At 33.6% G+C, this 27,963-nt stretch overlaps 1 protein-coding gene and 1 pseudogene across 2 annotated transcripts; one reads left to right on the top strand and one right to left on the bottom strand.

The window, feature by feature from the left end:
- Positions 1–3,333: 3,333 nt before the first annotated feature.
- On the top strand, positions 3,334–12,522 carry LOC129306290 (protein LSD1-like). Of its 2 annotated transcripts, none has more exons than XM_054946793.1 (7): positions 3,334–3,725; positions 4,231–4,344; positions 5,656–5,766; positions 6,609–6,706; positions 11,720–11,800; positions 11,902–11,973; positions 12,059–12,522. In XM_054946793.1, the coding sequence occupies exons 2-7, from the start codon at positions 4,233–4,235 to the stop codon at positions 12,098–12,100; spliced, it is 516 nt and encodes a 171-aa protein (XP_054802768.1). In that variant the 5' UTR covers positions 3,334–3,725; positions 4,231–4,232; the 3' UTR covers positions 12,101–12,522. The 2 variants fall into 2 exon arrangements, with proteins under 2 accessions (XP_054802768.1, XP_054802767.1); XM_054946792.1 differs by having other exon boundaries at positions 3,335–3,652.
- Positions 12,523–13,814: 1,292 nt separating this feature from the next.
- On the bottom strand, positions 13,815–27,746 carry LOC129307312 (vacuolar protein sorting-associated protein 2 homolog 2-like; annotated as a pseudogene).
- Between the last annotated feature and the right edge of the window lie 217 nt (positions 27,747–27,963).

The following is a 27,963-nucleotide window of genomic DNA, read 5'->3' as shown; positions in this document are numbered from 1 at the left end:
TCTTTTACTTATTAGTTAGTCAAAAAAATATATGAAAAAAATCATGCTTATTTTTGCCATTAAATATTTCAATTGGCTTTTAAATCAAATCATCTAAACAAATTTCAATTTATCCAACTGACTTTTTTTTAAAAAAAGGTATCTATACATAAATCACTTTACATTAATTAACTTTTTTTTAACCTCAGTTTGCTAATCTCAATTTAATCCTAACCTAAGTTGCAAATTTTTTAATCCAAACACAAAGATAATCATATATTAAAATTATATTTCTAGTTGTTTCAACCCTCGGACTACCACACCCAAGAGTATATTTTGGATTTTTGAGGGAGCTTCCCATGGTAAGAAGCTCCAAGAATAGTCAATTTATGATTAATAATTAATAAATAGCATTAATAACTAATCATCATTAATTAACTTTAACCATAGTTAAGGTCCTAATCACTCATTAATTATTATTAACCAAAATAAACCCCATTTCTCACTCAGACTAACTTATATAACCCCCCATTTAGCTTAATAAACGCTATTACCTATCTTCATTAGTTTAAACTAGCTTACTTAGAATTGAGGTTAAACTTAAACCTATTATTAATGACACTAACTACCATCAATAGTAATAACTAATGATTAGAAACTTAAAACAACACTCCTAGACTCCATGAGAGTCATTAAGATGGTACAACTCCATTGGGATTTCAGACATTACTCTCCCATACATAATAACTCAAGAAAAATGAATCGAAGAGGAAGGGGAAAAGAAGAGAAAGCTTACCTAAGGATTTAGCAACCCTAAACAGCTTTGATCTCTCTTGGTCACTCTTCAAATTTTCTTTTTGTTTTCTGTCCAAGACATGTCTTTATGAATTTAAAATCCAATGCATCCATCATAATAGATGATGGGAACCCTAATTAAGCCCAATTATTTAGGCCTAATAGCTTTCTTGGACTATATTAAAGCCCTATATAAGGTTTAATGGACCTAAATGACCATCCATTACTCTAATTAATCCAATTAAGACCTAATCAATTAATTTAACCTTCTACTTAATTTAATTAAGTCTATTTTAAATTTTGAGATGTCATAGTCTTCTAGATCTCTGATGTATTCCATTCTCATGACTTAAAAATAGATCTCAAACATTTAGTGAAATTACAACTTTAAACATTCTTAGATACCAAAAATGCAACCCTTGCATTATGGATCTAAAGAGGCAAGTCATTCAACATCTTCCACTAATAACTTCTCGAGATATTTGATGGGCTCCACCATGAATGAGGGGGAATATTTTTGGGCAACGGTATTATGGTATATTGAAATTATATTATAATTATATATATTAAATATTTTTATTTAAGCATTCTTATGGCATAATAAACATGACTTTTAAACCCCGTTCTCACTCTCAATCACAATCCCAATATCTTAAAACTTCATCCTCTATCCCAAACAAAGCCTAGGAGTATTGAAATAGAACGACAATAGGCGTTGAGAAGAGAATGATTTGGGGGGAAGAAATATCATTTAAGGTGGATAGGTGTTTAATTTGATAAGGAAATAATAATAGATTGGGATTCCCAATTCCATCACTGGAACTAGGATTTGAGAATTGCAGTAAGATTTGGATGCATAGAATTATCAAAAAATATAGTTTCTTTTTTCATTAAGATTAAATGGCATTTTTGCCCTTTAACTATTCTCGTAGGAACGTTTGATTTCTTAAACTTACATATGTTGTAATCTCCCTTCAGCATATGAAAATGGTGTATGGACACCTGACTATTAAAAAAAGTTAATTTTGACTATTAAAATTATAGAAAATGATCCAAAAAGTTACAATTAAATATCCTAGAAGAAAATTAATATTTATTAAGTCTCTAAAATAATGGTTAGTCAAAATTATATTTTAACCTTTTATATGGATAAAGAATAACATTTGTATCACATTGTTTATATATAATTTAGAGGACTTGATATTGATTTTCTTATAAGGTACTTATGTGTAATTTGATGGGATCTTTTTTGTCTTTTGCAGTTATTTTTTGCAACTTTTAAGTTAATTAATGGTCAAAATAAACTTTTTTAATGACTAGAATGCTCAATGTTTCATTTTTAAATTTTGAAAGGAAAAATTGTACTATATAAAAATTTAAGGTATCTCTTGAATGAATAATTAAAGAACAAAAATAACTTTTAACATATTTTTATCAAGTGAAGGGTTAGTAAAGTAATTTCATGAAAAAAGTAGATCCCAAATCATTCCTTAGGAGCTCAAGTGTTTTGGTCATTTTAAGGAACTAATATTAAATTTTTATATTTTGTCATTTTTTTTAATAATAATTTTATTTTTTATATTTTGTGTTTTATGGTAAAAAATATTTTATTTTTTAAAAATATAAGGAGTAATATTTTAAATAGATAAAATTATAGAAATTGAATTTTAATCACATTAAAACTATTGATAGCTTTCAAAAATTGAAACTCTCATTTGAAATGTCACTATTTATTTTATCTTGCTATCTTTCCGCCTTTGGTCTTCTTTTTAGTCTGTTTTATATTATTATCGTTAATTTTTAAGTCAAACATTTAATCATGTTAATTTTTATTTTAAATTTAAATTAAACCTATCTGACTCTATAATATTATGGAGCATATAAATAAAAAGAATCCCATGTAAATAAATATGTAAATTTAACATATTAAATTTTATATTATTTTAAAAATTTCAAATTTTTTAACATTTGTAATACATTATATTTATATAATAAAAATTATAAATTAATGTTTTTTTATTATTGAATATTCAAAAATATATTTTAAAAGCATAAATAATTATTAATACAAACAACTTTTAATTTATCATAATAATTAAAAAAATTTATTTAAATATAAATTTCGTTATAACAATTAATTTTTACTGGATTATTTGTTATCAAATAAACTTTTATAAACTAAAAATCAAACACTTTGTGAAATGTGAGTTACTCAAACATTTAACATGTATTTTTATGATATATATTCATCTCATATTTTTAACCCAAACATCTTTTAACTTTTGAAAATGTTAAAGCACTTTTAAAAAATTAAATGAAAAGGCTCAAATGGAGTCTAAAATTTTAAGTATGTGAAAATTGTAGGGTTAAATGATTAATTAATTTTTTTATATTTTTATGATTTTATATTTATAATTCCTAATTATAATTATAAATTATATTAATTATAATTATAATTATAATTATAACTAATTAACAAAACGCGTGACCCCTGCAAACACTAAAAACGCGTTAACGTATCAAAAGATAAAATATAGTCAACTGAAAAAGAGTCAAATCAAAAGATTGGGTGTTGGTTGGGGTTAAAAAAAGAAGTCTGGAAAATTCCAAATCCATGCGTTCGTCTTCTTGACAAATGCTTGTCTAGACTTGATGGTCAAGTATTCGTTGTAGGAACAGCATTGGTGGATTTCGTTTCCTTCGTCTCGCTGAAAGCTTCTCCTTTCAATCACAGCTAACATACAGAGATTGATTGGCCGAAGATAAAAAATACAGAGATTAGAGACAACAATCTAATTCATCCCTCCATATTATCGTCAGTTTGGCATCGATTTTTCCTTTACGGAAGACATTATTTGGGAATCTCTGTTCTCAATTGGTAAGTCTTAGGGTTCAATAGGGCCATCTTTCGTTTTCTTGATTCTGCTGGAGGAGTTTCTTTCGTTCCACAGGTATTCTTCGATCTCTGAATCTCTCCATGGTTAGGTAAGTTGGTGATTTTTTATTGGTAATGTGGTGGGTATTTTTCTGGTGTGTTACACAAGAAAACAATCGGCACTTTTCTTTCTTTCTGTATCAGGTGTTAAGTTTTGAATGCTCAGGCTATTTGACATAACAAGATGAAATTTCCAAATTCTGGATTCGTTGAAATTTGCCTGGCCAGCAAACAAATGTTTTCTGTTGACATGGAAATCGGAATATTTGGCAGCATTATGGTGCCTCATTCCTTTTCTATTTACCTATCAAAATTCGTTGTAATTAGCGGCAACAACCATGCTTGTCTCATATTTGATTTCTGCGGGGGGTTTCATTGTAGGGCTTTATAAGGATTTAGGTGTTTTATCAAATTTAATATCGGTTCAACCAGGATTAGATTAATTTCATAGTGAAGGGCTACATCTTTATTTCTTTATTTTGGTTGACCTCCTGATGATTGTAAAGGTCTGTGATTTGCAGCTATGCAGAGTCAGCTTGTGTGTAGTGGGTGCAGGAGCGTTTTGCTTTACCCTAGGGGGGCAACTAATGTTTGCTGTGCATTGTGCAACGCAATTACCTCTGTTCCTCCACCTGGTAAGCTTCTTTTGTAGCCTTGCTGTATGCCTAATAGATTGAATTAAGTGATAGCTTGTGTGGATTACATATTTAATTTCTAGTTCTCATAGTGATATTTTGTTTTGGACTTTGTAGACTAGTACATTTGAGGGAGAGGAAAATGAGTTACTGGATATGGAAGTCTATGATGGAAAAAATGTGGTTCTATGTTGATTCTTCTAATTGATTACTGATGCTGATTTGATGAGGGGACAAAGAATATTGAAAATAAACTCTTTTATGTCAAAAATGAATTGCACGTGAAAGGTTTCCAGACACTGTTGAGGATAATTTAAATTTCTTTATATGACATTGTATGTTTGATTATTGCCACTATTTCATTTTTTTTATATTTGTGAATAAATAGGAGATTCTAGTATAAACCAAAAATAGGTTCAGGTTATGCATGTCTCGCTTTCTAGGAAATTAGCATCAGGGGTATTTAAATTCTTCTTTGGCATTATAACACTATTTTAAAATGGTTAAATCGTTGCAGCACTGCATGGTGAAACTTAAATACCTTGTAAACTGTCAGGTGTGAAAACTTTGACTTAAAATGTTGATGGTAGCAGTGACAGCAAAAAAGGAAAAAATGGTAGTGGCATGTCTGTTACTAAAGAACTTCAGCTCAATCTGTTTCAGCTGAGATTATTGATGCTAAGTGTTGCAATACAACTGTATCTATATTTTTTTTGGGGTAGCTTATAAGGTATATTTTGTCACTAATGAGAAAGTGTTAAGAACTAGTTAATTGAAATCAGCCCAACTGGGGAACTAGAGTCCACAAATCAAACCAACTTGCAAATAATGCTCTAAGAATTAAGAATTAATTGTCATTGAGTATTGTTACTTTTGAATGCAAAGAAAAACCAAAAAAAAAAAAAAGAATAAAAGAAAAGTCCTCTAATTACTTGTATTTCTTTCTGTTGCTGAATTAAATTATGATTCCTTTCTGATCAATAATTGGTTTATATTACACTGAATCTTTTCTTTCCTTTGAAACATTTGTGTGCCTGTTCACATTTCAGGAGTTATAACATGTACTCGCCTCTAGGTTAGGTATTGAGCTTTGCAAGAGTTTTTATATAAATGAGATTGAGTGATATTCCCTTTCAATATTGATTTACATCCTTTGCGCTTGCGTTTTATGCTGATTATTGACTCTGGGTGCATGTTATAGGCTTAATGTAGAAACTATAGGCTAACATTCTGTAGGCAAGATAAGAGTATTCATGTGATCAGACTTTAATTGGATTCTTTCTTCTAAACGCAATTTTCTTATGATCCTAGGGATGGAAATGTCTCAACTTTGTTGTGGAGGTTGTAGGACATTGCTGATGTACACACGGGGAGCTACAAGTGTTAGATGCTCTTGCTGTCATACTGTGAACCTTGCACCAGGTGCAATAGAGTTGTATGTTGCTGGATATGTTTTAGTATTCCTTTATCTATTTTTAAGAACTGTGCTTTGATAATTTAATTTGCTTGATGGCATTTATGATGTTTTGATATTTCAACTGTGATGTTGGTTTTAATTGTATGCTTGATCATTGAGTATGTTGAAATATGTTGACCCTCTACATATCTCCATACTTGTCTTTCGTCTATGATTTGGAAAATATTTTGATCTTATGCTGCGTTTGTTACGTGAAAAAGGATTCGGTGAAAGGAAAAAGGTGAGGGAAACTACTTTGGTTGTGTTTGGTTGACGGTAAAATGACTTTCTTGGAGAGAGAACTTCCCATGTTTATGGGAGAGAGTTTTGCCATTTCTATTCCCTTTCTCATTCCCATTTCGTACCAAACGGCTGTGATGTTGTTTTTCCATGTTTGAATGGTTGCTATGGAACTTAAAATGTAGGGGAAGAAAAGCTTATGTTTAATTATAGATTGAGAAGCTAGTTGGTAGTTATTTTGTAATCATATACTTTTTGATCTGCACCCTGTGTAATATTTCACTTTTTGTTTTGCCTTAGCTGTGGAAGTCTAGTTTGTATTTATCAATGTATTTGAATTACAAATGAAAGTAATGCTGATCATTTTCTTTGAATTCCTCTACTTTTGCTACAATATTTGGTGCTTATGCAATGTTGGTTTTGTTGGTTCCCCCATATTCATCTCATGTCATTCAATTATTAATTCTTTGGAATGTTTTAATAAATTGATGGCTATCGGTCATTTATTTGTGTCTGGATTCTAACTAATATTCTGTTGTTGGCTTTTTTTTGTCTGCATCATAAAAAGCCCATATACACTGTGGGAACTGCCGGACAACTCTAATGTATCCGTATGGAGCTACATCAGTCAGATGTGCAGTTTGTCAGTATATAACTGATACTAGTGTAAGTGTATAGCAACTCAGCAAGTGATAGAAGCAAGTTAATGTTTACCTTCAGGCTGCTAAATATAGTTCGCTTTGTGCTCCTTGATCATGTGATATTGTTTTAGCTAAATATTCAGGTGATTTCCTGCAGTCAGGTGCATGTAACAAATTTCCAGAATTGATTGTTTCTCTGTGTTCAATCACACTTTCTATATATATATATGTGTTGGTGGTTATGAGCCAGAAACCTCGATCAATATTATTCAGGAATATTGGCAGCATATATACAAGTTATAAGAATTGTTTATAGAAGGAAATAAAAAACAAATATTAACCCTATTGAACCTCTCTTATCAAATTTCTATAATTATGGAATGAATCCCTCTAGTGTGTGTGTGTATCTACTTAATTATTCTCACACTCTCCCTCAAGTTGGATCATAGATGCTAATTATGTCCAACTTACATATACAACTTTCAAGCTCGGGTTTGTGTAGTCCTTTCGTCAACATGTTTGCTGCTTGGATATTTGTTGTTAGGAAAGTTAGCCATATGATTCCATCTTCCACCTTCTCTTTGATGAAGTGCTTGTCTATCTCTACATGCTTGAATCTCTCATGTTGGATAGGATTCAATGCTATACTTATGGCAGCCTTATTATCATAATACAGTTTTTGAGCTAGATCAAGCTGAACGTGGATTTCTTCCAATATCCTCCTTTAACCACAATTCTTCCATTATGCCTTGAGCAAGTGCCCTTAACTCGGATTCAGCACTACTTTTGGATACAATTCTCTACTTCTAACTTTTCCAAGTAACCAGACTTTCCCACACAAATGAGCAATACCTAAAGTAGATCTCCTATCTAAGTGATGTCCACCCCAATCTGCATCTGTATAGACTCCTATAGTCCTCTGTTCATGCTTTTAAAACAGTAAACCTCATCCAGGTTTCCCTTTAGGTACCTTAGGATTCTGTATGCTGTTTCCATATGTTTTTCCTTTGGTTCACACATATATTGACTAGCTACACTCATAGCAAATGCTATGCTAGGTCGTGTGTGTGATAGATAGATAAGTTTTCCAACAAGCATCTAGTATCTCTCTTTATCCGTTGGCTTCTCTTTCTCTTTGTCCTTCTCTTCCTCAACATGGTCGTCTTCTTCCTCTGAACTGCCTTCTTCTTTCTTGGATTTTTGCCTCTTCCTTAGAACAACAATGAGGGTTTCAACATGTTTACATCCCAACATACTTGTCTCCTTTAAGAGATTAAGTACATACTTCCTTTGAGACACATAAATGCCTTGCTTTGATCTTGCAACTTCCATTCCCAAGAAATACGTCAAACAGCTGAGGCCCTGAACCTTGACTTCTTTTCCCAAAATAGCCTTTACTCTTGCCACTTCCTCACTATGATCACCAGTGATGTTTATATCATCAACATATGCAATAAGGACACACTTCTTACTTTCCTCTACTTTAATGAACTAGTATGATCTGATAGTCTTTGGTTGTAGCCTTGTAGCTTTAGGACTTTTGAGAATCTATCATACCACACTCTTGGAGACTGTTTCAACCCATATAAGGATTTCTTTAATTTACATATACATACCTAACTCTCCCTTCCTTTATCAAATCTAGGAGGCAGGGTCATTTCAACTCTCCATTTAGGAAGGTTTTTCTGACATCCAGTTGGTGTAAAGGCCATTTAAGATTGGCCACTACAGATAACAATACCCCCAGAAATATTTTGGCACATTTGTGGTAAACATAAGAGCATGGGCAACATCAAGCAAGTGTCTATTTTTGTGTTCAGCTACCCAATTTTGTTGAGGTGTATTTGCACAGAAAGTTTATAGATGATACCTTGAGTTTTAAAGAAGTTACCTAAAGACTTGGTTATGGTATAGAATTCAATAAAGATAGAGTGTACCTTAGATTTATCTCTCATTAAATACACCTAACACACATGAGTATGAACATCAATAAAGGTAACAAACCACTTGATTCTAGTTCGATTAGAGACACAAGATGGACCCCATACATCGCTATGAATGAGGAAAGGTTTAGAGGGCTTATATTTAGACTGCGGAAAAGAAGAGCGATGATGTTTGGCCAATTCACAAATATCGCAATGAAACTATAAATTTTATTAGATGAAAATTGAGGGAACAATTGACTCAAATATTGGACATTGAGATGACTCATTCTTTTATGCCATAATAAAAGATTAGTTTGTTTAGAAGTAGACACAAGGTTGTAGTAGATTCGAGACCATATATTACTCATGGTTGATTCATTAAGGTTGTAGTAGAACCTATCACACTTCTCAACACTGCCAATCATTTTCCTTGATGAGAGATCTTGGAAAATACAGTGAGTAGAGAAGAAGTGAGCCCTACATTTGGCATGTCTAGTTAACTTGCTGATAGACAATAAATTGCGAGCAAGACAGGGTATATGAAGACAGAGTCAAGGTGCAGAAATTTATAAATAGTCATACTACCTTTTCTTGCAATGGGAGGGGAGATACCATTTGCCATATCAATTTTTTCATGGCCATTGCGATGAAAGTATGAGATGAACAAAGTGGAGTTTGCAGTGACGTGATCTGAGGCTTCGGAATCAACATTCCACCGAGATTTAGTGGAACATACATTGAATGCAAAGTGAGAATTACTTGCTTGGCAATAGAAGCATTATGAGATATAGAAGGTGATTGGTTGGATTGTAAGGTATGAAGCATCTCCAGAAGCTTATATAACTGGTCCTTATCAATGGTGGGTAAGGCACTAGATTTGTTTGGAGTAGGACTAGATTTGTCCGGAGTAGAATCAGAAGTAGTTTGATAGCTACAAGATTTACCTTTACGTGGTTTCCAGTCAGGTGGTTTTCTGTGGAGTTTCCAATATTTATCCTTTGAGTTGCCTGTCTTTTTGCAATGCTCTCACACAATTTTCCCTTTTGAGTCCTTTTAGCCTTGATTAGATTATCTGCTCCCTAAGGCAGAAGGCTCAATGAGGGAGGAGTAGAGAAAGGTCTGAGTAACATCGCCTTGCGATGAGAAGCCTTATGACAAACCTCAGCAAATGCATCACGAGTAGATGGTAGTGGAGAGCGAGCCAGAATGCGATTACGGACATCATCTAATGATTGATGAAGGCCAGCCAAGAATTGAAATAGTCACTCATCTTCAATAAGCTTCTTGTATCGTGCTACATCACTAGGACAGGACCACTCAGCTTCTACAATGAGATCAATCTCTTGCCACACTGAAACTAACCCCAACCAAACTTTAGTGAGATCACGCACACCCTATTTGATTTGCCAACTTTGAGTCTTGAGATCATAAATTCGAGCACCATCTTTATCATTGAGTAGGACTCCTTGACTGTATCCCAAATATCCCGTGCTGTCGGGAGGAACATAAATGATCGTCTAATTTGAGGAATCATGGTGTTGACTAATCAAGAGCCTACCAAAGAATTTTTAGTCTCTCATTTTACTAAAGCAACCGAGCCTAATGTGTTTGGAGGTTTAGAGGTACCTGAGATGAAACCTAGCTTTCCATGACCTCCAACAACTAGTCGAATACTTTGGGCCTGCTCAACATAATTGGTCCTATTGAATTTTTCGGACACATGTAGCAGAGACGTCCCCTTGGCAGAACTCAACCCAAGGGGAGTTCCGCCATTTGGGGTTGTTTTTGAGTCTGTCTTGGCACCAAAACCCCTGAATGTGGAGGGCTAAGTGCACAATTTGGACTCTTGCGTGGTTTTGTCTTCTTCATCTGAGTGGTTGAGGTCGGTGTCTGAGAGCTTTGATACCATGCAGTGTTTATGAGCCAGAAACCTCAATCAATATTATTCAAGAATATTGGCAGCATATATACAAGTTGCAACAATCATTCATAAAAGGAAATAAAAAACAAATATTAACCCTATTGACCCTATCTTGTCAAATCTCTATAATTATGGAATGAATCCATCTAGTATATCTATATATATCTATTTAATTATTCTCACAATATATATATTTTTTTCCATGGCTACTGCATTCTCCCTCATGTAATGGATCTGGATGATTATAAGTGTTTGGATGTATATTTCAGGGTCTAGATTCCATGCTTATTCTAGTATTATTGAGATACAGATTACAGAATAATGACTAAAATGAACAATAAAGATGAAAATTTAAGCTACAAAATCTTGCGTCTCATCAAGTATACTTCAGTTTTTCTATCTAGGGGAATCATCGAAATCATGTATACTTTACTGTGAAAATTTTCTTGACTGAATGATAATCTTTCTGGTGTTACACTCAGATTTTGTAGTATAAAAGGTTGAATAAGCAAATTTTGCACTGTATTCCTACTTTGGGTAAGGAAGATGCAATTGTTGAATGGACAAGAATACTAAGAATTGTTGCGAGCTATCTCTGCTTGGGAGTTTATTGAGGGAAAGGGAGAAGCAATTGTTATTTTGTTTACTAGTTTTGTTCATATGAAGAGATGGTACATTGTATTTCCTTATGGTTTCAGCTCTACTTGGTAACTTGGTATTGAGAAATTTCTAGGTTCTTCAATCATGAAGATCACATTTAATTATTTTCTGAGTCACCTTTTTGTACCATAAACATTAGATTGTTTTCATTCTCCATTTCTTTTTCTTTTTTTTTTTTTTGGTTTTTGGGTTGTTTCCTCACTAAGATCACAAAAATAAAGGATTGTGTCTATTGATTTTATGTTTTAACTTTTCTCTCCTTATCATTGTTTACTTGTTATACGGGCAACCTCGATTTGGGACCTCATAGGTAGGGGAAAATAGGAAAATATAGGGATAAAATATTCACTGCAAGTTCCTACTCTTTTATTTTAGTATAACGCCCAAAAAAAAAAGGTCCCTTTTGAGATGTTTAAAAATGATGCAAGTCCTCATTTTGGAGGTTTAATAAGGGAACTTAGGCATTTATCATGTATTTTATGTTTTATGCACTTTAGCTGATCTGTTCACCTCTTCTATTTGTCTTTTTTAGAGGACCAATGGAAGGGTTCCCAATCCTGTCCACAGACCAAATGGAACAACCAATTCTGGAACAGCACCTTCTACTTCAACGGTTGGTTGTTCTCTTTTGTGATTATTCGTACTAGGAACGTGTTGAAAGTTTACTGTGCTTGTATCGAACTAAGATTCATCTTATTTTATTTCTTATCTCAGTCGATGCCCCATTCTCAAGGCCAAACTGTTGTGGTGGAAAATCCCATGTCTGTTGATGCAAGTGGGAAATTGGTAAGCTATATTTTCCTTTCTTTTTGTTGGATGTGTTTCACCTTATGAATTTGACAATTTCTTTCAATCCTTAAAAATGTCCCAGGTGAGCAATGTTGTTGTTGGCGTAACAACAGAGAAGAAATAATGTCCATCTAGTTATTACGCCGGTCTTGAACGGTACGCTGTTTGAGGCATTACCAGTGTCTGGCACCCAATTGTGATGGATATCTTGTGTATATGATTTTGGAATATGCTTCCTATGCCAGAGGCTTTTTCGAGTGTTTTTAAGGTATGTATGTATATCAAGAGGTCGGTCAGCGGAAGGAATCTTTCATTTGTGTGATTATGAGATTCCTCTTTCAGCCAAATCAGTTGATTCATTCAGATTATTTCTTGACTTGTGGGGATTGTGGTGACTTGATCAACTTGTGCTTTTTATTGATGATTTTTCCGTTTTTACAAGTTTGTACGTGTATTATTTGTATGGTTGTGTTTATAGTGATGTTAAAGCCTAGGCTTCTTCCGCTAGAGGAAATAATATAATAAGCTATAAGCTATGAACAAATATATTTATCTTGTTGATAGTTTCGTTTTGTGCACATGTGCCGAGTTTAGACCTTTGAAAATCATTACTCTCTTTAAATCACAATATACATCATAGTTAATTAATTCATGGTTTACAACCCAGGTTAATTAAATTTAATGTCCACGTCTTGATGATAGTAATTAAATTTTAATGCATGATTTTTTTCTCTAAAAGAGTAATAAATGATTTAGGGGTATGATTGAAAAAAAATATAAAAGTTATTTAATATTTTATATTTTGGACCAAGCAATGATTTTAGATGTTTTATATTGTAGTTCAGAGGAAGTATGTTACAATTTGAATGTGAATTTAGAAACAGAACAAAGTTGGATTTGAAGACATTTGAAGACAACTTCTCAAGTTTACTAGGCAAGGTTGATGATGGGTACTTGGTGAAAAAATGAATAGTTTTTATTTTTTAATAAATTCATCGCTCAATAAATATGAGAGTATTATCACCTATTTAAATTAATTCAAACTTCTGTTTTGTGGGATTGTTGACTCGAAATTTTAAAATAAGTTGATTTAACTTCCTTAATGAGTTAAACTAAGTGCTCTCAATAAATGGGTGTAGTTTTAGTAACCATCTTAGACTTTTTTTAACGTAAAAAACTTGTTAATACCTGACTCATTAAGATGTCATATTAAATCAATGTTACTATTGAATGGTTTCAATATTTAGTAGTTTGGTGTCCTGTATGTTGAACAAAATATGAAAAGTGAGTCATTGATATTATGAACTTACTACTATTTTCTTTTCCAATATCTCGAGTACTAATATTAAAATGAAATTTCAAAGGATCCAAACATGTATAATATAAAATTGGATCGAGCATGTACCTGTTGCAGTTATAACTTCTTTATGCCTTGAACCATTGGCAAATGATAGAAAGTTGATTTAAAAGGTATTTTTCCTCTTTCTAACAAGTTTTTAAATCATATCAAGTATTATCAAGTTTAGTCACATGTTTTTTTTAAGTCCAATAAAAATTATATGTTCTCAAACTCTTTCAAGTCCCAACAAGTGGTATGGCCAATTCTCTCTCTCTCTCTCTATATTTTTTAAATACAAGGCCACATTAAATATCCAGGCAAAAAGATGATAAATCAAGTTATGTGCATTTATTCATTTATTTAAATGTGATTAAAAATAAATAATTATTTAGTCTCTCATAACAAATTTCATAATTTTTTTGATAATTTTAATAAGGGGAGAATTCGTGTGGGATGAGTGAGTATAAAGATCTTAAAGGGTGATTTGATGCTATGAATATGATTGTGAGGGCAAATTCATGCAAGAACCCCAGGAAGCCTAACTGAATATAGATTTTTGGGTACAACAGAACATACATATTTAATATGCGAACGAACAACCAACCCCAAATCCTATAAACAATCTAGATAGGTATCTTTAGAACCATTTTATGAATGTAAAATCAGCATTTAACGGTACCGTTTTCATCATAGAAAGCATAATATTTTATAGATGTTTTGCAAAGATACCATTTTATGCATTCCTAAGCCGTTTAAGATTATCTCATATTCGTCTAAGAGAAGCGAGCCTCTTTTCAAGTTCCTCCACATCTTGGATTTCAGCCCTGCTTGCATTCAGAGAAAAAGTACAGGAATCAGCATCAAATAAGGGCACTTTTTTCAGCTTATTTTATGACGAAATTAGTTTTTTTTTTATTTCATTAAAAGGTACTATTGATCAACTGGTTACATAAAAATAAGGGCATTTTAAAAATAAATCTGAATATAATCAGACCTCTGAATATTTTGAAAAGCTTTTGAGTAATTTTAAAAAATACTTTCACGTACAGAGTTTTTTGTATGATTATTAGCCAAACATAAAATAATTTCTACTTTTCATACAATTTCTAAACAATAAATCATTTTTCAGATTGCTCAAAATCACTTTTGAAGTTGATAATGCAGTCATTCGAGCCCTTGGAACAATGCGCGTAAGAACAAAACAAAACCAACAAAATTTTGGTGGAGATAACTAAGAGGCCTTCTCAAAAAGGAATAGCAAAATTATTTACCCTGTAGCGACATTTTCAACATTCCTTGAAGCAATCCGACCTTTTGGAGCAGAAGATAACTGCCATCAGAAAAGATCAGAATCAACCTCAACTGTTAAAGTAATACAAAGTACAGAAAAAGTACGAAAGAAACAGCAGACTATAATTATTCATTAAGTTAAAAACCAACCTGTGATGCAATGTCCACACCAATCTCATCAAGAACCTGTCATGCATGAACAAAACAGTAAATACCGTGAAGCAAACAAGGACCTGAACTATGAAAGCTAGCTAACTAACTTTCTTTATCAACATTAAAGCTAACTACTGTCTATTCAGAGTTTTATTCACCTGGTTAGTGAGCTCTTCTGTTTCTTCCTCAGCTTCATCTTTGTCTAAAGTTTCATCAATAGCTTCTGACATCATCTCAATCTGCATTTAACACAATAATATCGTTAAAAATAGGGAGCGACTACTTGAAAACAAGAGGAGAAAACAAATAGACAAGATGCAAAAAAAAAGTCACATTTTAACTCAAAATCTCAAAGTTCAAACTTTTTCTAAGTTTTTTCACTTTATTATATATTAATTATTAACTTCCAACTTTATCAAATATGGACTTCCCACGTTGACTCAAGTCTAGTCATAGTCACACTTGGACACCTTAAAAAATATAAATATAACATGGAACCAGAAAAAAGGGCAAAAAAAAAAAAAACTCACATAATAAAAGACATTTGAAGAAATTGGTCTCAAAGGGTTTTGGGTGAGCTTGCTTGGTTACCCAAGCTATCTATCAGGCAGGCAAGGCAACTGCTTGTTCTTGTTTACTTATAAAAGCTTCTACTTTGCAAGCGGGTGATGGGTACGCCTAAGTGGGATGAGAAACCCTACTTCAAAAGCTAACTATTGAGGGGGGAGAACTAACCCACTTAAATACCCCTTTGAGCATCGTGTGCTACTCAATGTGCTTGATATCCCATACTATTAAGTCTCCATTAGTAGGTAAAGAGGAGGGTCAATAAACTCATAGCATAATTAATCAAGAAATAAGACCAACCTTTTTCACTCAACAAAGTCATGGCAACAACTCTTTTGCAGCATTTCTGTTCTGCCTCCTCTTTTATTAAAGGTTTGCATTTTTGTTTCTGAACAAGATTGCCCAAGTCACAAGCTCTTGCATCAATCCATAATTCTGTGGTGCATCCCTCTGCCCAAGTCACATTTTATTTGCCCAAACTTTCTTTCATTCGTTTTTCCCTTCAATGATTTATACATCTCTATTTGTTAATTTTTCAATGTTCTTACATTGCTCAATCGGTGCTCTGTCTTCTGTAACATTTTAATTTCTCTTCATTTCACATTTGCGACAAGCTTGTTCAATGTAAAAACTTCGTTTTTTTTTTGTTTGGGGCAGAATGGTCTTAACAGTTTATTTTCCCCCCATTTCACTTTCACTTTTTAGTGCAACCTTTGTCAGGGCAGGAACCCACATTCTTAACCTTCTATACGCCAGATTTGTTTCATGGAATCAAGGACTCATTGCCATGATCTCTGGGGACTAAACAGTAATTATAAGTTGACCGGTGGAATATTGTAACATAAAATTGTATTACTCCCTCTGAAATATTGTATAAATAAATGGAGTCAAGGGGGAAATGGGAGGAAAAAAAAAAGAAGAGGTATGCTTTAACCTAGAGCCTCTCTCTATCTCCCTCACTCATGTTTATGGTTTTTTAGGTTGAAAAAACCCAAAATTAAAGGTCATCAATCTGAATAGGATAGTATATGTTGAGAACTGATATAATCTTAATTATTTCATCCAACATTAATGCAACAACATAACTGCATGGGAAAACATCAGAACATATGCTAAAAAAATTGTTACCGTCATGTCCATTTGTGCTGACTGCTTTTGGAATTCTTTGATCACCTTTGCCTGTTTTGCAGGTTCCATTTGCTGAAAAGAGAAGTAAGATAATGATTACAATGTAATTAATATAAGTCTTAGCAGATCTGGGAAAGCGCTCAGACAATAAACCACTAGCAATATTTTTTGACCAAAAGCTCCCTGGCAATATGATTTTTTTCCCCCCTTCGGGCCAACTACTAGCATGTGATGCTCAATCACAAAGATTTGCATTTTAAGTGAGAATATTATTAACTTATGAATGATTCACAATAGGCAGTTGTTGAATGAAAAAAAGTTCGCCTTCTTTGATTTGTTAAAGACAACATGAAAGTGGTTTAGAATTCAGTCCTTGCTACCCTCATTCTCATAATTAGAATAAACTTTAGCATAAGGTTTGGCGGGCACGTACTTTCCTCACACTTAAAGCATGAGGCTGTGTTGAAGGTAAAAATAAAAAATATGGTGTCTTCTTCCAATAATTAAGCTCTAAGGAAAGTTTTTCTCCGCATGTATAAAGCAAGGTTCTATCTGAAACATTACAGTATTCTTTCAATGAAATCACTATGAGCTAAGTAAAGGAAATTATCTATTACATATATGGTCCATATTATGTTTGACTCTTTCTTCAAGTAGGCCTTGTATATGATAGTCAAGAACCTTTTGACCCCTATGTCTCATGATGAGGGTAGGCTGAAGGTGTATACTTGAAGAGTTTTAATCAACACAATGACGAGTCAGATATGAAACGTACCTTGTTCATTGCTGCCATTGCCTTACTTGCACCTTTCATCCCAGTGGACATTGAAGTGCTTGCATATAATGCCTGAGGAAGACATATGGACAATCTAAAAATTAGAAAATAAGCAGTTTGTTATCATCATAAGAACAAGGCTCCTCTTCCAACCTGAGTATGAGTTGCAACACCCCTTATCTGAGCACGACTTCCCTGTAAATTAGTTATCTGTTGGCGTAACCTAACAAGCTGACGAGCCAAGATTCTTGTAGCTGCCTGTAACCAGACACTTGTTCAATCAAGATTGCGTATGGCTAATATCATACATAATAATCAAGTAAGCTATTGATGACTTCAGTAAGAGAAAGAAAAGAGAAGAGAAAAGGAAGGCTGTAAAAAGAGTTTCAAAGAAAGAAGAAAGCAAGGTTTCATTCACAACTGATTCGAGTAGGGCAGCTACTAAAATAGTAAAGCATCATTACATTTAAGCATGCATCGAACTGCCCCTACCCTAAAAAAAAATCACAAAAAAAAAAAAAAGAAATTAGTTGGCATTCTTCTAATATCTTCACACCTCTAAATTGCGAACCACTTCAGAATTTCTTCCATATTATTATGATATTGACCTTGTTTACCACCAACATGTAATCTTGGCAGTGTTTGGGAAGCCGTTATGCGTTTGACAAGGTGGCACCTAAGATATGCCTTGACATCGCATTTCAGGCAAAATGGAGACATTAGATTAAAGCAAAAAGGGTTGAATGGTTAATTTTTTCCCCATTGCTACTGCTTTAAGCCACTTCAGAATTTCTTCTATATTATTACGAACTTAACCTTGCTTCTCACATGTCATATACATGTTATCCTGACAGTGTTTGGGCTTCTATTACGTGTTTAACAAGGTGGCATCTGAAGTATCACCTTGACATCACATTTCAGGCAAAAATGTGTCATTAGATGAAAGCAAAAAGGGTTGAATGGGTTTTACTTTATTTTAGTTTAATTTCTACCAATTTAAGCCTTGTCTTTCTTTGGTACCTAACTCCACAACTAAATTTATGTGAAAAGTTATAAGCATATAAAGTACAGTACATTATTAGACAACTTTTAATATGAAGAGGAATAAATTACATGTGAATTTAAAATTTTTTATTTCTTTGAATTATATTTCCATAAACAAATAGTAAAACCAATACAAAAATTTGTGAATTAATTTATCTAAACTTAACCAAGAGGGATGAACCTTGATAATGACGATTTCAAGGGATATGAATTTGGTTCTTAGATCTTGTGAGAGGTACAAGGTTTCTTGAGAGTACATTTACAAGGTCTTATATGTGGAATAGGATATCTTCTTTGTTTTCTTATGTCATATAATTCTTCAGTGTTATGCAAGTTGGACTTCTGTTGTTCTCTACCTGGATTAGCCGAGATATTATCAAGCCTTTCCTTTAGGCATTTTGCATCTCCAAGCTTCTTAGGGCTCACCAATTCTTAAATTCTCAACACACCCTTTGGAAATAAAAATTAGAAGGCATGATGATACATTACCACCGTGTGAATCTTACAACAACTAAGCATCATAATATCAATACTTTAGGATGCAAAGTACACTTGTATTGTTTAACGACATCATAAGAAGAATTTTAGAGAAAAATTTCAAAAAGAGAGAAGGGCTTTTAGAAGGAAGTTGTGGAGAACACATGCAATTTTATTTAATGACATCATAAGAAGTATACTGTGGGAACATATGAATTTATTGTAAATATTTAGCCTAATTATTAGGAGTTTTAGTATTTATTATTTTGTCTCTCACCTTTTGAGAAATATTTTCTTCTCAAACTCCACATAGCATTAGAGCTGTGAGAGAGAGGGGGGGGAACCTAGGGTTTGTGCATTAATGCTAGACCCAAACTAGCAAGGAGTAGGATTTGGATCTCACTACCCATAAAGGGACCTCAAGCAGCCTTCGATCAACCCAATCCTAAATGGCGCGTGTGAGCCACATGCACCAAAGCTATGTTCGGCGTCAAAAGGTGCAGGGCAGCACGTGGAAGAGCATGCGAGGACTAGACTAATAGTGACACCTTCCTCTACTGATGGCGTGACATTTTCGATGAGATTATGACGTTCTCCAAGTCTGAGGAGTCTTTGTTCAACATTTCTTGGTCATGTGCTTTGAGTTCTATTCTACAACTCTCTGTGCATAAGGTCTCCATGCATGGGGCTCTGTTTTCTAGATTCTCTCTGTTATGAGAATATTTTTATCGTTATGGGAGTGCTAATGTGCATAAGCTAGGGTCTTAGTTGTAAAAAGAGGGAGTTTTCTTCAGGCACTAAAGGCATCCTGAGATTCAATTGTGTGGATCGATGACTTGGGAGCATCCGATCATATAACTAGTTGTCATCAATTATTTACCACTTACATCCTGTGCTTAAAGTGAAGATTGCAAATGGTTTCTTTGCACCTCTAGAGGGAAAAAGGAGTATTCAAATTTCATACTCTATAGTGTTCAAATTTGCACTCTATGTGCCTAAACTTGATTTTTATTTACTTTCCATCAGTCAATTGACTAAGGAATCAAATTGTTGTGCTAAATTTCTCCCATTCTATTGTTTGTTTCAGGATCTATCATCTAGAGCGATAATCAGAAGTGCTAAGAAGTATGAGGGACTCTACTATTTTGATATCATCGATCGAACGGGTAATTCACCACCAATTGTTAGTAATTTTGTATCTACCTCTAAAGTTAATGATTTTATGTTGTGACATAAGAGGATGGGCCATCCTAATTTTCATTACCTTTAACGATTATTTCCAACCTTATGTCCAAACCTAAATGATAATGAACTTTATTGTAAAGTGTATGAACTTGCCAAACACCATAGAACGTCCTTTCCTAGAGCCAAATACATCCTTACCAAACCTTTTACAGCTATTCATAGTGACTTGTGGAGACCATTTCGTACACCTAGTCACACTAAAGCAACATAGTTCATTTCCTTTATTGATGACGACACTCATCTTTTACGAAACAAGTCTAAGGTTGCATCCATGTTCATGAATTTCTTCAACATGATCAAAACCCATTTAATACTACCATCTAAGTCTCACACACTGACAATGGTGCCGAGTATTTTAACCAATCTATAGTACCTTCCTCCAGGTGCATGGTATTGCGCAAACCAATTCTTGTGCCCATGTGCCCCAACAAAATAGGACGCTAAGAGAAAAATTACCATATCCTTGACATTGCTAGAGCACTTATATTTACCTGCAATGCACCTAAGTTTTATTGGAGGGATGCCATTTTAACCACAACCTACCTCACCAATCATATGCTCGATCGGATCTTATCCTATCTTGAAACTAATTGCAAAGTAATTTCTCAATATCCCATCTTGAAACTACTCTTCCACTTTGTGTGTTTGGTTACACAGCCTTTGTCTATAACCACCAAAGCACCAAACTTGATCCTCGAGCCACCTACCAAATGCATATTTCTTAGCTATTCTCCTACTCAAAAAGGAAATAAATGTTTTGATCCTATCACAAAACACACAACATACATTTGTTAGCCTTGATGTCACCTTTTGTGAAGCTACTCCTTTCTATCCCAATTCTTCAATTCAAGGGGAGAGCATAGGTTAATCTCAAACTTGGGAACAAGAACCTAACAAAAAATTGGTGCTTCTTGAGCCATGGTTTGCACCAACTAAACCTTTACTGCCACCAACATCTAAGCCATCAACTTCATCTACCCTTCTAGCAACATATCCTCTTATGCCATAGCTTGAGGAACATAGGCAAAAAGGAGGAGATGCAAAAAGACCACAAACTATCTGTTTACACTCAAAAAAAGAGATCAAAAGATAGTGAGCAACTTGTTATTCGAAGGACCGAGAGAGTTAAAACCAGAGGTAGCTCCTAAAGCAGAAACTCATGGAGACTCAGGTGATATAGAACAACTAAGTGAATCTAATTGCTTTGAGGAAGCAACTACACTCATGTTATGAGAATAAAAATATTCTCATAAGTAATCTTGATCTTCCAATTGCTTTGAGGAAAAAACTATGCTCATGTAATTTTCATCTGATAGAGAGGTTTGTTTCATACAATGCACTTTTTCCCCAATATCGGGCCTTTGTAACTAATTGTGATAAGGTGAAGGTACCAAAGACTATACAAGAAGCCTTAAGCATCCTTAAATGATGAAGTGTTGTTATGGAAGAAATAAGGGCCTTAGAACAGAAAGGGGCATGGGAATTAGTTTAGCTACCTAAAGGAAAGAGAACAGTGAGTTGCAAGTGGGTGTTCACCTCAGAATACAAGGCTGATGGAGCCCTTGACAAGTTAAGAGCTAGCTTGGTTGCAAGGTGGTTTCCCCAAAGATATGGTTTAGACCATGAAGAAACATTTGCTCCAGTGGCAAAATGGAAACAATATTAGAGTTTTGTTGTCTATAGTAGCTAATCTTGAGTGGCTCCTTTATCAACTTGACATTAAAAATGCTTTTTTGAATGGAGAGTTTAAGGAAGAAGTCTATATGATTCTACCTCTTGGATTTGATAAAGACAAGGAAAAACAAGTTTGTAAACTGAAAGAGTCTATATATGGCTTGAAATAGTCACCAAGAGTTTGGTTTAACAGATTCTCAAAAGTCTTAAAGTTTAAAGGTTGCAAGCAAGCCCTGTTGAATCATACAATGTTTGTTAAGATCAAGGGAGGCAGGATATGTATCCTTATTGTCAATGTTAATGACATAATACTCACCGAAAATCACCTTGACGAGAAAGAGAGAGTGAAGGACACCCTTGGCAAGGAACTTGAGGTCAAGAATCTTGGAAAGTTAAAATAATTTCTTTGGATGGAAGTTGTAAGGTCAAGAAGAGGAATCTAGGTTTCTTAGAGAAAATATATACTTGGTCTCTTGACAGAGACAGGTATCTTCGTTGCAGACCTACTGAAACTCAAGAAACCGAAGAAGAAGCCTAAGGTAAATGAGGAAGGTGAAGAAGAAGAGGAGGAAGCTAAAAAAAGGAAGAAGCAACTAACAAGGAGAGATATCAAAAGCTCCTTGGAAAATTGATATGTCTCTCTCATACGAGGCCAAATATAGCATTTGCTGTCAGTGTAGTCAGTCAATATATGAGCCGTTTAATGAAGAGTCATATGGCAGCAGTCTATAGGATTTTGAGATGTCTAGAAATTACTCTGGTAAAGACTTGCTAATGAAATATGGGATAATGGTTAATTAAGATAATTACGATTTATTTAAGATATTAGAATTATCTATTAAGGATACTTGAATAAGGATTTTATCCATTAGAATTAGGATTTATTATTTATTTTATTATTATCTTAGATATTAGTATTTTTAAGGTTAGATTTAGATTTAGGATTTGGAGTTTAAATTTAAATTATTATTATTTTATCATTTTTAGAACTCTATAAATAAGAGTTTCCTAGAGTTTCGGCCTTCCCCTCCTTCTCTCTCTATCCCCCTCCTTTCTCTTTCTCTCTCTTCCTCTTCTTTATCTTCCCTCTGCCCTTACCGTTTTACATCAATTTGATACCAAAGCCTGATTTCACCTCCCTTCCTTATGTTGCTTTTCATGTTAAGATCCATAAAATAATTCAGTCTCTCCTGAAGCCACATATCATCATATAAAATATTTGAAAGGTAATTTTTAATTCATATATTCATGATTTTATGTAGAATATTATCATAAATGCTCATGCAGGGAGTGCCAAAATTATTATAGCACCCCACCTCGACTTGTTAGACATCCATAATATAGCAAAGGCTACCAGAGGAAATTAATTGAAAAATGACAACAATACTGGTGTACATATGACTAATGGTGTGGTTATGAAGCACGTAGTAGGGTTGAATATGCACGAAAGATTGCTGAGGATGAAAGTTTTGATGCTAATTTGAAAGGCAAATAGCTGAAGTCAAATGCCGAATGCTGAATCCAACGCTGAATTGAAACATCAAATTTAAGAAGGTATATGTTCATATGAAAAAATAAAGAAAAGTTTTCAAAAAATTTTGGAATTGCTAAATCAGCAGAAACAAGCAATCAGGCAGTAAGAGGTTGAAACTCCTACCTTAAATTCAGAGGAGTCTATAGTAACCTTTGTGGAGCCTAACCATAAGAGCGGTATATCCATTCCAGCAACTTTACCTCTACGGGTTCCATTAAAAACTCTAATAAAAGCTCCTCTACTTCTTGTACAAGTGGGCACCATCTCAAGTTGTGATCAGTCAAAACCAACCTCACCTTACTACTGATTCATCTCATTTACAAACTGCACCTGTTAAGAATGTTTTGTCACTTAGCAGGAAGCTTCAACATTATCTTGTCTACTAGAAAGGTTTTTCTAGAGATTCCAAATAATCAATGTTGTCCTCCACAAGATGTAGTTCGTCACTACCTCACTTGTTGGAAAGGATTTTCAAATCTACACACATGGATGAAATTTTATCCTGCCTATACATCCCCAATTAATTTGCGCATCAATTTTAACTCGTCAGGAGATAAGTTCTTCAAACGGGGGAGAATAATGGAATATGGGATAATAGTTAATTAAGATAATTATGATTTATTTAAGATATTAGGATTATCCACTAGGGATATTTGAATAAGGATTCTATCCATTAGAATTAGGATTTATTATTTATTTTATTATCTTAGATATTAATATTTTTAAGATTAGATTTAGATTTAAGATTTGGGATTTAAATTTAATTTTTATTATTTTATTATTTTTAGAGCTCTATAAACAAAGGTAGGTTTTTTTATTTGTATTTAGCTTTTGAGTATTATTGAATAAGAGTTTCCGACAGTTTCATCCTTCCCTTCCTTCTTTCTCTATCCCCCTCCTTTCTCTTTCTCTCTCTTCCTCTTCTTTATCTTCCCTCTCCCCTTCTCGTTTTACATCACTTGCTCTTCAGAAAACATGAGCAAAGATCCTTTGAAGTTTACATTGATGCAAGTTGGGGTGAAACTTATAAAGATCAAAGGTCAACCTCCGGCTATTGTTCATTAGTGTGGGGGAATTTAGTTACATGGAGAAACCAAAAGTAAAGAGTTGTTTCAAGAAGTAGTGTTGAGTCTAAACTACGAGCTTTGGCCCAAGGAATAGCGGAGGAGTTGTGGCTGAAACGAGTCTTGAATGAAATACAAAGTTGAAGCAAACTCACCATTGAAGCTTTACTATGATAATAAGGCTTCCATAAACATGGCCTTAAATCCAATACAACATGACAGATCTAAACATGTTGAGATAAACCAACACTTCATTAGAGAAAAAGTAGAAGAAAGAATTCTATGTTTAACTTATTTGCCAACAAAATTGCAAGCAGCTAATGTTTTAATTAAAAGGTTACTTAGACCTGCATTTGAGAATTGTATAAGCAAGTTGGACATGATAATGTGACCCAACCAGAAATAAAGAGTATTAAATGCAAAAAATTACAATAATAGAGTGAGATGAGGGGAAAATACTGAGGTTTTGATATTAATAAACCAAAAGAGAATCGAATCAGTGTTACAATTGACACTCACTAATTTTGTTCAAAACCCAATCTCTACTAACAATCCAAATACAGCAATAACAGAATAAGGCACACTCATAGAGATCTCACAACTTTTGGCATTCGAGAGGCCAGTCTCTCCCTCACTGTTCTATTACCAAGACATATCCCCCTATACCAGCAAAAGACTACTAATAGTTACAGCATGGCTTTCCCATAGCCCATACCGCCCAAAAAGATACTAATCATAACACAAGATCACAAATCACTGTTCCTTATTGCTAAGGTCCGAAGGATAAACATCTGGACCAGTCGAAGTGTTTCGACTTGAGTCATTCACCTTCTTTGTCTTCCTCATATAAGTCTTAGGAAAATAACAGGTTCTATCACATGATTAGCATCTATGATCTAACTTGAGGGGGAGCGTGAGAATATCTGAATTTATTGTAAATATTTTAGCCTAATTATTAGGGCTGATATTAGGGATCATTGTTGATTATTAGGAGTTATTAGTATTTATTGTTTTGTCTCTCACCTATGTGTGTGTCTATTGGTTGTAACTCAAAATTTTGAATCAATGAGAAATATTTTCTTCTCAAACTCCACATATACTTATATATTGTTTAAACGACATCATAAGAAGAATTTTAGAGAAAGATTTCAAGAAGAGAGAAGGGCTTTTAGAAGGAAGTTGTGGAGGACACATGCAATTTTATTGGTAATTGTAAGATGATATTTTAAAGAACTAACCCTTAATATAAATAAAACAAAAGGGGTGAACTAATAGATAAAACCGTTCCATCTCTAACTTACAAACATGTCTTAAATACTACAACAGGACACCTAACTTTTACATGCTCAACTAATGCTAAATGACTTTTACATAGGCACACTTAAACATGGTTCCTAATGTAGTCACAAGTGCACTTTTGAACCATTCATCATCATGAGCATGCCTTTAAAGGATAGCGGTTAAGTTGGCATAAGAGTTTTTACAGCTAGAATCAGGTCATTTGAAGGTGATTATGTTAAAAAAAAGGTCTTTTTTTGTCCATCAAGTTTTATTGTACTCATAAATAAACCTGCAGTCATAAATTGGGGTACTGCTCTATTAATAGATTAAGTTCTCTAGTAGGACAACATCTCAACCCTGTAGTTTCCTCTTTGTTGTATCAAGCAGTTTTAGTTTTATAAAACTACTTGGTATTACTAGGTCAAATTTGCATCAAGCACATTGTTATGAACCCAAAAAAACAATATATGCCAAAAACTAATAGAGGACCTAATATTTTATTCTATATAAATATCTATCGTATATGTGATTTATGATATCTCTAAGTCCTTTCTTTTTATTTACTTCAAATCATCCTCCATTGATGACAAGCTAATCAATGTATAGAAATGCAAACATAGTACAAGCAAAAATATTCCTAATAGGCCCAATTAGTAAGGAAAATCTATTGCTGTTCTTCTCATGGAGGATAGCTTATGGTCTCGTCTGGTGGGTTTCTTTGATCTCATCAGATAGTAGGACCAAAAATTAAAATTCTGCGAGAGGAACTTAAAGCACTTATACATATACATTGACCAAACTAACACCAATTGACATAATCTTGATGTTAAATTAACTTGATATATGCTTCTATGACTTATTGAAAGATCATACACATCTAAGTGAAAAGAAACTTGCCTCATTTCCAGTTTTAGCTTCTTTTTTTAATCTCCGCCACCAACTTCTTCTCCTGTAATTAACAACACAGTTAAGCTTTGAGAATGAAATAAAGAGAAAGTCATCTCGATTCTAGTAAAGAGAAATGTATCTGTTGACAATACATACTTCCATTTGCAGAGATGCTATCTCTCGTTCAATACCTGAAAAAAATATATAGCAAGATGGAGAGATGCTCCTTTATAAATAATCAACACAATTAACCTTGCTTATTTCAAGTAATGACTTTTGATGCACCATCATGGACAAGTCAAAAGTTACACTACATGAAATACTAACAGATTTACTTAAAAGGACATGCATGACATCGAATAAAGAAACAAGGGTAAATAGCTTTGATGGTACATAATACAAAATTGAAATTAAAGCAGATAACATGGACCGAAAAGTTATAACATCTACTACTATAATTAGGTAGATCTTGACCCAACGTCTACGGAATCAAATAATTTTGGGAGGCCAAAGAAATTCAAAAGAAATTCAATAAGTGGCAGGTACAGTCAATGTTATTCTAAATGAAATACTCAATGTCCGTGAAATAGTTCTTGGATACTGAATTTGCAATTATTTGTAGTCTTGGAGATTGTTCTAAAAATTTTGTAAAGGCGTTTAAAGCAGAGAGTGTAATAATTTCAGCGTCTCAACAAAGAAAAACAAAAGTTGAAAGTGATGCCACAAAGGGGCTAAACATAAATATTTTAAGTGAAGTGTCAATAAAGCAATTTCATCAATTTGCAAAAAAAAAAAAAAAAAAAAAAACTACCGATATGAACAATTCATATTGCTAACAAACTTCAGCTTATTACTAGTAAAAAATCTAAATAATCCAAATAAAATTGCTAAAGTAACTTTCTACTTGAACCTGGCTGCAAGTACAAAACCATTAAATTAGTAACCGTTTATTCTTTAACTATCCTGATATGAATTTGGAAAGCTCGCAATTCTACTCTGTATCAACAGGGTTTTTAGGTACAAAATTTTTGCTTAAATAATGAATTTTAAATTCTTAATTACTAATCAGAGCCAAAAAATTCTCATTTGCTAGGAAAGTAAGAAGGAACTGTGCAGCCAAGTATTTACTCTTGTTGCAACAGTCATTTCTCTTTTACTTGTTCGCAGAGCTTCTGTTGAACAAACGGATGTCAATGAGTACCGTAACAACTGGTTAATCCATACCAGAAATTTCTTTTCATTTTCACGAAGATTATAACGGAGAGCTGAACACCGAGCTAGCACAAAGCCCGAATTGTGCAAATAAACCATAGAAAGTGATTTTTTTCACCCCTCAAGAAAAACCAGATGGGATTAGGGTCAAGGAAAGTACGAAAAACAAAAGATTTTATTGGATTAAAAACATAATTCCACTTCCTACCCACATTTTCCCAGAAAAATATCCAATTTTTGAAAATTTCCCAGAAGCAAACCCTAGTGTCAAAGTTGGAGAAACGACTAGGGCAATGCAGTGGCTTAATTGAAAGTG

Source organism: Prosopis cineraria, unplaced genomic scaffold, assembly GCF_029017545.1.
Source record: "Prosopis cineraria cultivar Desert tree isolate PC_DT_omini unplaced genomic scaffold, ASM2901754v1 PC3, whole genome shotgun sequence".
NCBI lineage: Eukaryota > Viridiplantae > Streptophyta > Magnoliopsida > Fabales > Fabaceae > Prosopis > Prosopis cineraria.
The sequence above is the reverse complement of the archived record's forward strand: the minus strand, read 5'-3'. Positions and strand labels throughout refer to the sequence as shown.